Below are 15,070 nucleotides of genomic sequence, written 5' to 3'. Positions count from 1 at the left end.
AATCTTATCTTATATATTACAAGACAAATATTTTAAAATATAAGAAATTTCTAATCGAAAAAGTTGTTAAATATAAAAAGCGTTCTTTGTAGATTGACTTATTTATCTTTCCAAAATCATAACTACAAACGAAATCTTGACATCTTCAAATATTTAAATCTTATCAATAGAAACATTTTGAAGAAAATTTTAAAATAATAAAAACTTTCAGTAATTTTGCAGTAAAAAATTTAAAATTTTTTCATGAAATTTATTAATTGAATTAATAATTTGTTAATATTTTTTTTAGAGTAATAGAGCTTTTAATTGAAGAATTATATATGATATTTAATGTAAACATTATTTCGTCACTGAAATAAAAGTGAATTGACGTTTAGAATTTAGATAATGTATCAATATATATATATATATTAAAATCTGCAAATCTTATCAATATAAACCAATCATTAAAAAAAAAGTGTATAAAATAATAATAATATATTGAGTAACATGTGGAATGAGATAAAAATAATTAAAACAAAAAATTTGGAACATCAAAAAATTGTGACGAAGGAAACTAATTTACAAAGTGAAAAATAGTTATATCTTCTGTACCAATAATTGGGTTTAGAATCAACATTTTCAGGTTTATTTGGTAATTTTATGGTAGTTTATAAAAAATAATTTGAAAAATGTGATTGTGAATTTTTTTTAAAAAAAAAAAAAAATCTATCATAATTTTTGCCAACTAAGGAAATGAAAATTGCCACATAACCAAATTAAAGTTACTGTCTCTTGGAAAGTTGATTTTTTATTTTTAAAAGAAATTATAAGTAGAAATTGAAACGATTTCTAAAAATCCAAATTAAAGCCAAAATCATATTTTGAAGAGATATTCTCTAAAAATTCTTTTAGAAATAAATTCAAACAAGATGTCCTTTGGAGACGATTTCCTAAAATAAAAAAATCAAGTCAAAACCATCTCTTCAAAAGATTATTTTCCTTTGGAATTTTTTTTTAAAAAAAAAACAAATTGTTTTCACTCTTGATGGTACATGTTTTCCTTTTTTCTTAATAATATTTTAACTACTAATATATATAAAAAAAAATTGCTTGATTATTATATAAAAAATTAAATTTATGATTTTATTTACAAAAGGTATTCCAATGTAATTTTTAAATATCTTTATTTAATTTTATTAGAAAAGGTTTATTGAAAAATGATTTTATTAAGGAGTTTTTCAATTTTATTAAAATGATGATTTCCCAGTTTTATAAAAAAATAAAAATAAATAAAAATCAATTTTATTTAAAATTGATTTTATATTTTTTATTAAAAATATGTGTGGACCTTGTATTTCACTGGATGCGTTCCCACTTGATGGTAAAACTTGCTTTTTATTTACTTGGTGAAAAATATTATTTTAAAAAAAAGACTTGGAGTCGCCATTTATTTTTGAAAGGGAAAATAAAATAAAAAAAAAACTCTAAATGTGACTTCTTATTTAGAAAAAACGGTATATGAAAACAGAGAGACAGGTTCAGGGGTCAGGTTACTTATTAGGAAGATACGACGAAAGACCGTAGCACCCCTCTAAGTCCCTAAAAATGGGTCTTTACAAAATAAGGTGAGACGAGTGTGACAATTGATAAGGAAATCAATTAATACCAATGAAATGATCAAATAATAAAACAAATCATGCATGAGAATAAGCAAAGTGAAAGTGAAATCGTACATTCGCAACAAGTAATAGTGCGCTATCATGAAATGCGATTAGTGCACAATAACAAATACAAAATATATCGCATGTATCACAAAATTCAATAAGAAATCCCCGATGACAATTATGCACTTCACTCAAATCATTTTAAAAGAAAATATCATGGATGTTGGGCCTCCACCAAAGCCTAATTGATTTTTGCATGAATTAATCCCACAATTTCTATTATTTTGGAATTATGAAAAATTCAATCATGCTTATTAAAAATCGAGAAAATGGAAAAATTATTTGAAAATAAAAGAAAAGTTGTGAAAGTGCTTATCAGAAGGGAAAGGTAGCAAGTTTATTAAAAACGAGATTTTTTTTATGACTCTAAACCCTAAGGAAGGAAGAAGAAAAGAAAGGGCTTAAAATTATTTGAAAACGGGAGTGAAATTAAAATTATTTGAAAATATGAAGTTTTGAAAATTATTTAAAAATTGAAGTTTTGAAAATTAAATTTAAAAAATTGGAGTTTTGAAAATTGGAGTTTTAAAAATTAAAGTTTTGAAAGTTAAATTTGGACACCAAAAGATGAAAAAAAACAAAGAGGAGGACACGTGGCCTTTAGGTGGTGCACTGGAGGGTGGCCATGCATAGCCAACCAGGAGTGGCCGGGGTTGCAAGGTGGCTGCTTTGTTGGTGGTGAGTTGACTTGATACCGTTCGAATTAAAGAATTCCAAGTATCTCAACTTCTAATTCCCACAATTCTAGACATTCTCGTCTAAGCTCCATAGCGCGTCCATTGACCCAAAAAAAACAAAAAAATAGTAAGACTATCAATCTGCAATATATGAACATTAAGACTGCGCATTTCAATTTCTCATATCGTCTTCAAATTGTGCTCCCTCATACGTGCTATAATAGAGCTTGATTCACACTGCCCATGGTGGAGTAAACCATTTTCTGCATTCGATCCCATCATAGTTTCCCATAAAATTCCCATGTGACAAAGATCTAGCACAGACAACACAACCCATTACAACTAGCTCAGACCAGATGTCTTCAAGCCATGTATGAATCAACCTTGTACACTGTAAAAGCTGAGAATTACTGCAATGGAAATCATGGGCTATAGCCATGAAATCTTCATTGAAGACACTATGAACCTCTGCAACTATACCCTCCATCTCCAGAACCATGCTTCTTGTTTATGTCAAATCTAAGGCAAGCTACTTTTCAAAGTTTTCACATTGCCGATACTTCAAATTATTGGAAGATTGCAAGCTTTGAACCTTGCCAATTACACTCCCTCTTCCAACAATTCCTCTTCATCAAAGCTTCGCTACCCCACAATTTAATAACCACCTTTTATAGTTTAGGTCTCCCTCTTCTCACAAGTAGACGATGAAACACCTTGAAATTATTGCCCTCCAGCGACACCCACATTCTCTTGTGTTTGGAATCGGGATGTATGTTAAATTGAAAACAACACGAGTTTTTCTCTTTCTAAAGCAAAGGGTTCAGCGAAAAGGCAAACCAACACAATAGACTTTCCAACTACCATGACAATTGTTTTAAAGCTATAGCCAACAACACACAAAAAATGGATTGCAAGAAAGGAATTGTGTTTCAATTTGAAAAGATATCTACTTTCAATTCAGAAAGAAGTTTTTTTTATTCCGGAAAGCTTCCATTGTTGGAACAATATACAATCAATATAAATGTTTCTCCTTTGTTATGACTCTTAAATTAGAAACTTTTGAAAGCCTTTTCAAAACTTATACTTCATCTAGACCTAAATATTCATCCAAAAAAATAAAATTAGGAAAGTAACTAGTTAGATCATAAAAGAATTTGTAGTCATTATTTTTCTCATTACGATACAAAAAATTACAAAAAGGTAATATTTTAAGAGGCCATATATGAAGGCACCGCAAGAAGGAGAAAAATAAAACAATAAAAAATAAAATAAAATCCTCACACCCATGCAGTAATTTTACTACCAATGTTGGAAATCTCTACCTTCTATTTTAAGCAAAAGCTAGCCACATGCTCAATGTCGATCCAACCCAACACAAAAGTGATGTTTGTTTTTTTGGCTTTTTGCTTAAAGCAATTTAATTTTAGAATTTAGGTAGTTTATTTTTCTACTTTTTCATCACTTCTTATAAACTTTTTACTAAATAGAAAAAACCAAAATATGTAACTTTTTCTAAATAGAAAAAATAACATATTAGTTTTTTTTACTTTTTAATACTTGATAGAAATAAAATACTACAAAAACAAACAATCTAATATTTAACACTATTAAGCATTAAGGTTCTATTTAAAATTAAGTAAAAAAACAAACACCACCAAAGTGTCCCGCTATTTATGAGAAGAAAGGACAGATGAATTACACATTAGGACACCTTGCACCTGTACCTTCCTTCAAGCAGTATCAGGCAATCATATGGTGCTTCCTTGAGTTTGTGATATTTATAAATACACCATTCAGATAGCAGGGTTCATGCATTAGCTTAAATGGTGAACTCAGCATCATTTAATATTAACACTAAAATTTGAGTAGCAAAAAGAAGCAAGTATTCAATCTCCAACATCACACGGTATGACAAAAGTTCCTATGATCTTGCAAGTTTAAATATTCTATTGCAAAAGCCTAAAGACGAGGAAAAATAAAAAATAAAAGACACTGCAGAAAAGACATACTTTCTTTACCACTTGACATAATTTTTCTATGGAACCTTTGTGCACAATCACCTCCTCCACTCTGGTTGCAGCAACTTCTCTGAAATTAAAACACCAAAAATAATGAACAAATCAGAAATTGGACTGGGTATCTCATAGATTTTATTCATCATTATGCTAAAGATTTCAGAGTGAGGAAATTCATTTTATAAAGTACTACATCTGAACATGCATGCATGATGACCAAGAATATTTAGCTTAATTTCTAGCAGAAAGAGTTAACAAAGAGAGGGAACGGGATCAATGAATTCTAAATTTGTAAGAAATCCATACAAAATCAAAGCTGTTCAACTTCAGACTCAGCTGCAAGGCCTGGACAGCCAAGTTGGAAGTTCTAGTAGTTGAGTGAATCAAAAGGCAGACAGACAGCACAATTACCAAATATATGCATATGCTGAAATCTCCAAACTTGAGTGCATGCATGCAGGCAGGTGATCTTGTGTACGAGTTAGTTTCAATCCTCTTATTTCCAGAAATAAAACCCACATTGCAGACCAGATGTATTCCACCTCAAATTTACTCAAAATAAGTATGACTACTCAAACAAAGTGCAGCCCAAATCTTGCACATGCAATCATCTCATAACCATAAATAAGTGCTCTACTTTTCTAGACAGAAAACTCATGGTTGAGAGTCTTGAGACTGAAGCAACCTTCATACCAGCCTACAAAAATGTACGCAAAACAAAGGCATAAGAGAAGTTATAGGTTCAAAAGTTCTTACCACTACCGTCTCTAGAAGACATTAAAGATCTGTCACTTCTGAACACTCCTTTGCCACTTGCTTGGACCAGTCTTTGCGCTCGTGGTGACCATGAACTCAACTTGCCATTGGTAGAAGATGATGGTAGAGAATGTCGTCTGGTGATACCATTCTTATCAGCCTCATCTTGGCCAAACCTCGGGGAGCCTAATGCTCTCAGTTTGGCCTTCGCAGATTCAGTTGCTGCCATATAGCTAGGCAGTCTTGGTGTGTTATGTAACCCATTCTCTTGATAATCATACTTTCCAGGTAAAGAAGCTCTTCTCTGGCTGGTTTTCTGGTCATCATTGCTAATATCATTATCCTTATAGCTCATGTCCTTGTTCACTTCAGGAATATTCTCGCTTTTACCATTGTTTTCCACACATTGCAAGTCAGCCAGAGTATGATCATGTACATCATCAACTAGCTCATTTTCAACAAGTGGTTTCAGACTTGTCTCAATATCAGACTGTTTTGACACTGTCACTGCCATATCCTTCTTGATCTTTTTAAGAGAATCCCCAGTGCCCTGCTCAGGGGCATCAGAGGCAGCGCTTGATGATTTCCTCAGACTGTGCTTGGGTTTCTCAGCTTTAACCTCTAGCTGATCAGAAGCATCTGATGTGGATTTCAGATTTTTTCTTAATTTACTTTTAGTCTTCTCAGTTGCATTTTTTGGATGCTCCTGAACAGAATCTACTGGATGGCTTGAAACTTTCCTCAGGTTGCGTTTAGGTTTATCTGACTCTAATGTGGACTGAGTAGATCCATTTTCAAATTTTGCACTGGTTGCTTTTCGAACACTTCGCTTTGGCCTACTTCGATCAGTTTCTACCGTTTGAGAAGTGCCACGCTTTTTCTGAGACTTTGAGTCAATAATCTTTTTGGGTTTTGTTAGGGGTTCCCAAAAATGTGACTTCGTCCAACGTTCTAGCCAATCCCAGGCTGAGTTTGGCTCCCCAGGACCATACTGAAGGTGCAGAGGCATTGATGTAGGTGATGAAGCAAGAAGCTGAAAGTGATGAAGAAGCACAATCACACACTCAGTTTGAAAGAGCAGTCAAAGAAACAAAATGGGGCAGCTCAAGGTCATAACCATTTTTTGTTGCAATTCACAATACTTACATCATTGATGGCACCTGCATTTCTTGTGCATGGGTACAGGTGCCAAGAATTGATGTAGGTAGTCAATGCCCAATTTCCCATGTTTGCTGCCAGGGCACAGTTACTAGTTTATTGTATGATATTTTCAAACTAATATAACAAGTACTAATATATTGCACTTGCAGTCTTAAATTCTTCCCCAGATGATTCCAGAATGATAAGATCCAGACCATGTTATTATGGCTTATCAAAACCAACAATGAGCTTGCAGGGCCTCCAACCTAGGTACATAGAATAACATCACAAGTGGTATGTGCACAGGGTGCACAGGCCAAGCTTGATATACCAAAGATAACTTTTTCTTTTTCTTTCTCTTTTTGACAGGCAACCTCCTTGGCACTTAAGTCAAGCCTCAAGGGTTTGGTGTACCAAAGATAACTTAAAGCAAATGCCCTTCTAACATTTAAATCCTGTAAGCCCAAACAGATTGGAACCAACTAATGAAGCAAAACTAATACATATTAAATATAATAAAAGATGTTTAGGGAAGCATACATAAGCCCAAAGGCCCCAAACAAATTCCACCATGAAAAGTGAGCATCATTGGCAGATAAGTCCATTAAGAAATCCTCAAGAATAAAAATTATTATGCAAGATTATCTACATTTCAAAAACTGATATATATATATTATGAACTCACCTTACAGACAAACATTTTTTGTCATAAGCCCAAAGGTCCCAAACAATTCCACCAGGAAAAGTGAGCATCATTGGCAGATAAGTCCATTAATAAATCCTCCAGGGCAATAATTATAATGCAAGATTATCAACATTTTAACAACTGATAGATATATATATATATATATATATATATATATATATATATGAACTCACCGTACAGACAAAAACATTTTTTGACAGCTTCTCTGCCTGATTAGATGTTTGTAACCCAAAAGAGTTTGAACATTTGGCATCCTGATAAGAAAGAAAGAAAGAAAAAAAAAACTAGTAAAAAAGATGCAAAAATCTTCTATTCCAACTGCTCATTGATGGTGTAACATGCAAACAAAATCAAAGATAGGTGTAAATAGTCGATATACCAGTCTCACAAGAAACAATAGTATGAAAATTTCTCAACATACCCTCTCATTCATGCTGACATGAACAAGGGTCAAGTTATATAGACAAAAAAATATTTTTGCCCACACTTCTCTTCTGATCAGACAAAGACAAGAAGCTATGGATAATTGTATGAGACACTCAATTACCGGAAATTTTCTCGCACTCAGTTTTTCATGCACTTCAGTCCCGATATTAGAATGTCTGACACTTCGGCCACGAACCAGTGCCTGGAACTTAACAATTCCCTGCACACAGCATAAGGTGGCTATAGCTTGTCTTCTAACCAAACGGCCGCGACCAAGTGCTTGAAGCCTTATGATGCCCTTAAGGGTTCGAAATGCTCGTCGAGCCTTCAAAGATATTAAGCTGGCATCAGTAAACTAGAACATTGACCCAAAAAAGTAAGAATTTTCATATCAACCACCAAGAAAATTCAGGGGAGACAAAATATAGTAGAGGTTGAAAAAAAATACAGGTATAGCCTACATTTATCCAGAAAAATAAGGCAAAAAATGTAACTGACTATCTTTTCAAAAAACCATATGCATTCAGAAAAAACACACACACACACACAACAGCAACAAATAATCAATGAATAAAACACTTGCAAATGTAACATGGGTATGTTAAGGCTCATAATACGTACCATTGTATAACCTATCAACAGAACAGATACATATGCTATAACCAGACCAAAAAAACAAAAGACCATAGGAACATTCGTGCATAGTTAGCTGAGAAAGCCCCAGCACAAGCAAAGTTCAAGCATAAAGCTAATTTTTTGAAAAAAAGATGGTGCTGAGTAAAAAGAATTTTAGGATCTGTCGCAAATAGAAAGATAAGCATGAAAATTTATAAAATCCATCACATCATCCAAAAAAAATTTAACAAGTACAGAAAGAGGTAATTACCAAATAACCCCTGAATGCAGCTTGTGCCTTTGTTGCAGCTTGTTCATGTCTGATTCTTTCAGGATCTTTTGATAAACCCAAATTCATGATTGTTTCTGTATCCCCATTTTCCTTTGAAGATGATAAAATAACTCCATCATTTGGTAATCTAGAAGCTGTTCCCTTTTCTGAGTCTGAGACTACTCCATTTCTAGCAGTGGTGAGAGGAACAGGGAGTGAAGTCAAGGGAGCATCAACAGTCAAATCAGATGCTGGTACCTTAGCACAAACTAATGCATCTCCCTTGCTTGCATGTTTCTTCACATGAGAATCAAAAGATCAGTTATAAATTAGACATTTTAAAGCTTCATACCAATTTCCACCAGACAAAACAACACAAAATTAAGAGCATAAGCTTCATTCAGCCAATATCTTCTCAGAGTGCAGAGATTTCTTCTGAGATAATATCTATTAAAAAATAGCCTCAGGTCAATTTTAAATTTTCTAGCATCAAATCTTCCTTTAACAGTAACAATAAATTTCCTAAAAATAAATCCAATTGTTGCTAAAGATTACCATCAATAAGAACAAAAGAGAAAATGAATGTACAACTTACTGAAATTTCTCTTCCCTTTGACAAATTAGATTTGGATGATTTCTTCCCAAAGAGTAGCCCTTTGATCCATTTTCCAGGGGATTTCCCCATCACTTTAACACCAATAACTCAAAACCACATAACACAAATTTAAAATCCTGCAAGATGTCAATTACCAATAAATCAATATTATAAAATACCAACATAACCTCAATGATGTCAATTACCAAGAAACAAAAGAGGTTTAATCATATAAAGAGAGACGCCATAACACTGCATCAAATTGCCCAAACTTCTTAATCAATCTATAAACAAATCCTAAAGCCAAATAGCAATTAAAATTATGCTAAACAACATAAGAAACACACAAATTTCAAATCAAAAGTCCTACATTACTTCCACAAACATCTACCAATTAACCAAGCTCAACAATCGATTCATTACACCATTTGCCCCAGCGAAATGAACAAGCCTCCATTTGTTTCACCACAAAACATTTTCCAGGAAAACAGAGTTAGCTATGATTTACATCTATCTTGATGAATCTGAAGTGGGAGAAATATATGTTGGCACGTAGATGCGCACACGTAGATCCGAAATCATCATGGTATGAGAACAAGCATGAACTATAGAGAATGGAAGCTAGTAGTTCACAAACAACATTGGATCTGAAACATTACCTGAAAATGCACTTTCTCGAAACCCTAAATCCACCATTTCCGAACTCCAAATGAACCGAAGAAATGGCAGGAAGAGCAAAAGAGTAAACGATCTGAGATCTGAATGCTAAAAATAGAGCTTCGGATAATTATACAGACAGAAGATAGAGAGAAGAAGGAAACAAATGCACTATGACAGCATGAAGAGGAAGTAGAAGAAGAAGCCGTTTTATTCTTGGTTCTATGCTCTCTCCACTATACTACTGAAAAGACACCTGAAAATCATATCTTTATATATTTTTCTATTTATTTTTTTACCATTTATTATTTCTACACCAATTAAATTTATTTCTATTCAAATAATAAACAATAAACTAAATTAATATCGCCTTTTTTAGAAAAAAAAAAATCAGATAAAAATAGTGGAATTAGTTGATTGCATTTGGGTGGATGAAGTTGCCTTAAAAAAAAAGTTAGTTCGTGATAATCACAGTAGACCTTTTCCTTGTTTGGTGAAACTTCTTTATATTAGTTTTTAAAAAAAGTTTAGGTTGAAGGGCCTTCACGCCTTTTATAATCACCATGTCTCCTTTTTGAAATACTCGGAAAGCAAGAAAAATTATATAAAAATTATTTTTAAAAATATTAAAATTATGAAAGTGTCATTAATATTGACTCTTAAAAATATTTTTAATACTTAAAATTTAAAAATAATTCTTAAAATCATTACCAAACACATTTAAATTTTGATAGTTATTCTATAAAACGCTTTTAATATTTATAATACTTAAAAAAATTTATCATTAAGGTATTAAAAATGTTTTTCAGAATCATTCACAAACACGCTCTAAATAATTTTAAGTATAAAAAAAAAAATCATATTATTAAAAATGTAAAATACTATCAAAATACTTTTCTTTTAATTTTTACAAAGGAAAAACATTCTTAATTAAAATATTATAAATAAAGACGTTGGAATTAATGTCCTCCTCATGGTAGTTCCCATTTAGGGACATTACCACTAGGTGAAGCGTTGAGCTTGAATTATTAATAAAAGAAGATAAGGAGTGAAGCCACATAATGAGACAAACTTTAATTATTCATGCTCCAATTTAGTATCATTTGGTTATCAATCATTAGAAAAAAAAATTTATGTCAGCATGATTTTTCAATTTTTTTTCCTACTTTTAGGAGTAATTATCATTTTTAGTTTTTCAAAATTGAATTGGATGTGTTTTTTAATAATTTAATATAGGAATAATATTGTTTTTATCAAAATAATGTAGTATTGGTATATTGGGTGAGTCTTGAGGGTGTCGTATGTGTGACCGACACTTGTGGGCTCGATTCTGAGAATGTAGATGAAGGTTTAATAGATAAGATTTCTCGGACTGATTGATCCAGTCCAATGCCTTATCATTAGTTATGGTTTCCCTGTACCAAGGAATGGGGCCGATTAGATTCTCAATTCTAAGCAATTCCTACTCACCCATTGGGCCAACCACAATAAGCCTGGCCCATATCATCCTCTAACCGAATGCCATGCCCTTGGTCCAGGCTTCAACTATTTTTTGACAAATGGGCCAGGCTTACATAAGCAATTAGATTCTCAATTCTAAGCAATTCTTACATTTTGTTTGAACATTTATAACCTTACTCAATGACCTAAATCTCACCTTACATATTCAATCATTTGAATCTTTTATTTGGTAAGTACCGTTATGGTACCTTATCATTCCTTATTTGTATCTCGTTACATTTATTTGTTTATATATCGATTTCATATCTTTATATCTTAATCTAATAACCTAAATTTTATCATATATTTTTACTGATCCATATTACATTTTTTATAAATATGATTTAACATTTTGGAACTTTTTTTCTTTTTCTTTTTTTACTTAGAATTTATAAGGGAAAATCAAAATAATGTCCATAAATTTTAAAATATAGTACTATAAAAGCTTCATTTGAAATAAAATAAAACAACACAATATGTTATTAATTCTTTTAAACAAGACAATAATCTTAATTTAGCATAATTTAATTCATGCACGTTAAAAGTAAAAAAATAATTCTAAAAAGTAATTTTAGAATTACTTTTTAGAAGAATCATGGACCAGCCCTAGCACAAGGAACCATATACTTTTAGAAATATCCTACTTTTTGAAAAATGGAAACATAACTTCAAATGGACTTAAAAAACCATTTATGTTATTTCAGTTTTTATTTTTTAAATACAAAGTTTTAAAAATAAAAATATTAGGCCCGTTTGGTCATACACTCGTAAACTTGTTTCTAAAAATTATTTTTAGTTAAAAAACAAAAAACAGTTCTAGTAATTTTTTCTAAAATAAAGGTATTTGGTTAGTTGTTTTGAAAATATATTTTTTTAAAAAAATCATATTTGGATAGATAAATGTTGTTTCTTTTTTTAAAATTATTATTTATTTAATATTAATTTAATTTGATTCCAATTTTATTAAAAATAAAAATAGTTTGTAATTATAAATTAAAAAATAAATAGTTTTTAGTAAAAATATGAATCTATTTTTTAAAATTAATAATAATAATAATAATAAAGGTATGTGGTAAGTTATTTTGATTTTTTTTTTAAAAAGTACTTTTGGTAAATTTTAGTTTTTTAAAAAAATATATATTTTTCTTATTTAAAAAATTCATATTTTTTTATTTACTATTAATTAAATTTGATTCAAATTTTATTATAAATAAAGAATAGTTTGTAATTACAAATTAAAAAATAAATAGTTTTTAGTAAAATATGAATCAATATTAAACTAAAATCATGATTTATACTTTTTATTACAATAATACTATTCTAATATATATTATAAAATATGGATATAAGCCTCTGTATAAAATTATAATTAATTTTTAAAAAAAATGAATAATAATAATTTAAAAATAATAATGATCAATAATATTTTATTTGAAATGAAAACAAGCAAAGTCCAATTCTTTTCTATTGTAAATAATTCAATTTTTTCATTAAGTAGACATATTTAAGATTAGGGCATTTTAAACTGGTTTTGATTTAGCCCATAATTTATTAAGTCAATTTTTTGAATCCCAAATTATTATTAAAATTTAATAAATTTATTTAAAAAATCTAAAATATTAACTTTTGTTTTATTTGATTCCGTTTCATCTAGAATGTTTTTGCTTAAAAGTAATACCAAAAACTACATTAGTCATGATTCATTTTGAACCAATTTTGAAAAAAAAAATTGATAAAAATATACTTATATGGAAATGAGAAATTAGTAAAGCCAAATTTTGGTTCATGACTTTCTAATATCAATGACATAGATTTTGAGTTTTGTGACTTTCTAGTTTTAATTGAATGTGATATTAAGTTTTAAATTATTTTTATGATTTTTAATATATTTTTTTATTTTAATAATGAATGAAAATAATTTCACTTTTCCTCTAAAAAATCATTGAATTTCATTTCAGTAAATTTACATTTTTTTTATTTATTTTTTCCTTTGGCTCTTTTTCTTTTACTTCTCTATTTCTTTTTCTCCCGGCCCTTGTGCAACTTGCAGGGTTCCAAGAACTAACCAAATTAATTTATAGTCTTATTTTTACAGCTGCTTCCCCACTATACAGTGCAAGACTACCAAATTTGAAAGCTTCAGCCTACCCATCATACTTTACAGCCACAAAAAATAAAAATAAAAATAATTAAAAATTAAAAAAGGAGATTTTGGTCCAAAACCACTGATTATAGGCAAGGAAACTTGTGGATTATATTTTCTTAATATTATATAAATCATAAACTTTTCAAGAGATATAATCCATAGATAATTTTTTCAGAGCATATAATATCCAAAATTCTTTGATTTAATCTTTATAAGACGTGTGGTGTGTGCTGTCGGCGGGTGTCTCCAAAAGTGAGTGTGATTCATTGGCGTAGTTGTCAACATGTACTTTGGCGACGTGTTAGTTGTACCTAATCAATTCTTTTATCATAATTCTGTTTTTTTTTTTTTTAACGCCTCCTCAAAGTGCCAAATGATACATATCAAAAGATTAATGACAAAGGGATCAAAATATTGATAATTATAGTAGTATTTATAGAAAAGTAAATAGAATAATAAATTATTTAATTAAAAAAAAGAATTTGTAATATAGAATCCATCATTTAGAGATCAAATTATTCTAAAAATATTACAAAATTTAGTTTTAAATATTATTTTAACTTGCCTTTTAATCAAATTTATAGGTATTTTGTTTTTTAATCTTTTTTTTTTCTTAAAAAAAATTAATTACATAATTTAATCTTATAGCTTCATACTTGCATCCCATTGTTTGCAACTGTGATCCAATTTAGTAAATTAATTTAATAATTTAATTTAAATCCTTAAATAAATTAAGTAAATAAAATTAAAACTTTAAATATTAAATTAAAATAGTTATTTAAAAAAATTAATCTTTTTTACTTTATTTAGGCATAAAAATATTTTAAAACCATAATTTCATATTCACAACTTATTTTTTATAATAAATATTTTGATATCTTCAATGCCCTAAATATGTTAGAGGTTTAATAAATAATTTTATTATAATATTAACATTTTTAAATATTAATAAAATTAACGAAGATAAATATATTAGTTTAATAATTTAAATTAAATTTTAAGTTAATAATATAACAATGAGTTAACTTAAAATCAATTGTAGGCATTAAATAAAAGTATTAAAAGCATGTTTAACGGTCCTTTTACTTGAAATATTTTTAATAAAAGTGCTTTTATAATAATCACTTAAAAGAATATGTTTGATAGTAATTTTAAGAAGTGTTTTTAGTCTTTCTAATACTTGAAATTTTTTTTATCTTTCAAGTATTAAAGATATTAAGAGCGTATTTAACGGTAAATTTAAAAAGTGTTTCTAGTTTTCTAACATTTGAAAATTTTTATACTTTAAGTATTAAAGATGTTAGAAACACTTCTTAAAATCACTGTCAAACACATTCTAAAAACATTTCCTAAATTTACTGTTAAACATATTCTTATAAAATAATTCTTCAAAAAACACTATAAATAATTTTCAATACTAAAAGTAAATTTTCAAAATTTTGAAAGTGTTTTCTAAATTTTGTTAAATATCTTTTTTTCTAAAAAAATATTTTTTCAATTAAAAACATTTTTAAAAATAATTGTCAATCGGATTCTGAGTTTTATTGAATATCTTTAATTTTTTCTTTTATATTTTATATTTTGGTGTGACACCTAATTTTATTTATTTATTCCCATATATTTATATATCATATACTTTCAAAGGGATTATAAATCCAGTACCTACCAAATCGAGATCCCACCATTTTTCTTTAAAGATCCCCCACAATTCCACGAGACAAAATGCCACCTATAAGACCCCAAAGATAAAACAGACCAATCAATTTTATATTAGAAAGCATTTATGCATTGCAATGGTGTACTTTTTGTCTTCATTCATGTTTCCACTCCCAATAATTATCACGTAACTGTTTACAAAAC

General features: G+C 29.2%; 1 protein-coding gene across 1 annotated transcript; it reads right to left on the bottom strand.

The window, feature by feature from the left end:
- Nucleotides 1-4,197: 4,197 nt before the first annotated feature.
- On the bottom strand, nucleotides 4,198-9,795 carry LOC117922075 (protein IQ-DOMAIN 31-like). Its single transcript, XM_034840086.1, has 7 exons — nucleotides 9,567-9,795; nucleotides 8,908-9,044; nucleotides 8,313-8,609; nucleotides 7,548-7,751; nucleotides 7,174-7,254; nucleotides 5,155-6,187; nucleotides 4,198-4,471 (listed from the first exon to the last, which is right to left on the bottom strand). The coding sequence occupies exons 2-7, from the start codon at nucleotides 8,995-8,997 to the stop codon at nucleotides 4,440-4,442; spliced, it is 1,737 nt and encodes a 578-aa protein (XP_034695977.1). The 5' UTR covers nucleotides 8,998-9,044; nucleotides 9,567-9,795; the 3' UTR covers nucleotides 4,198-4,439.
- Between the last annotated feature and the right edge of the window lie 5,275 nt (nucleotides 9,796-15,070).

This window comes from Vitis riparia, chromosome 1 (genome assembly GCF_004353265.1).
Source record: "Vitis riparia cultivar Riparia Gloire de Montpellier isolate 1030 chromosome 1, EGFV_Vit.rip_1.0, whole genome shotgun sequence".
Classification (NCBI taxonomy): Eukaryota; Viridiplantae; Streptophyta; class Magnoliopsida; order Vitales; family Vitaceae; genus Vitis; species Vitis riparia.
Note: the sequence above shows the minus strand (reverse complement) of the source record. Positions and strands in the feature narration are given on the sequence as shown.

Coding starts and splice junctions, on each gene's coding strand:
- LOC117922075 (XM_034840086.1), bottom strand. CDS start 8,997: ATGGGGAAATCCCCTGGAAAATGGATCAAAGGGCTACTCTTTGGGAAG. Junction 7,752..8,312: donor CTGCATTCAGGGGTTATTTG/GTAATTACCTCT, acceptor ATATCTTTGAAG/GCTCGACGAGCATTTCGAAC. Junction 7,255..7,547: donor TGAGTGCGAGAAAATTTCCG/GTAATTGAGTGT, acceptor CTTTCTTATCAG/GATGCCAAATGTTCAAACTC.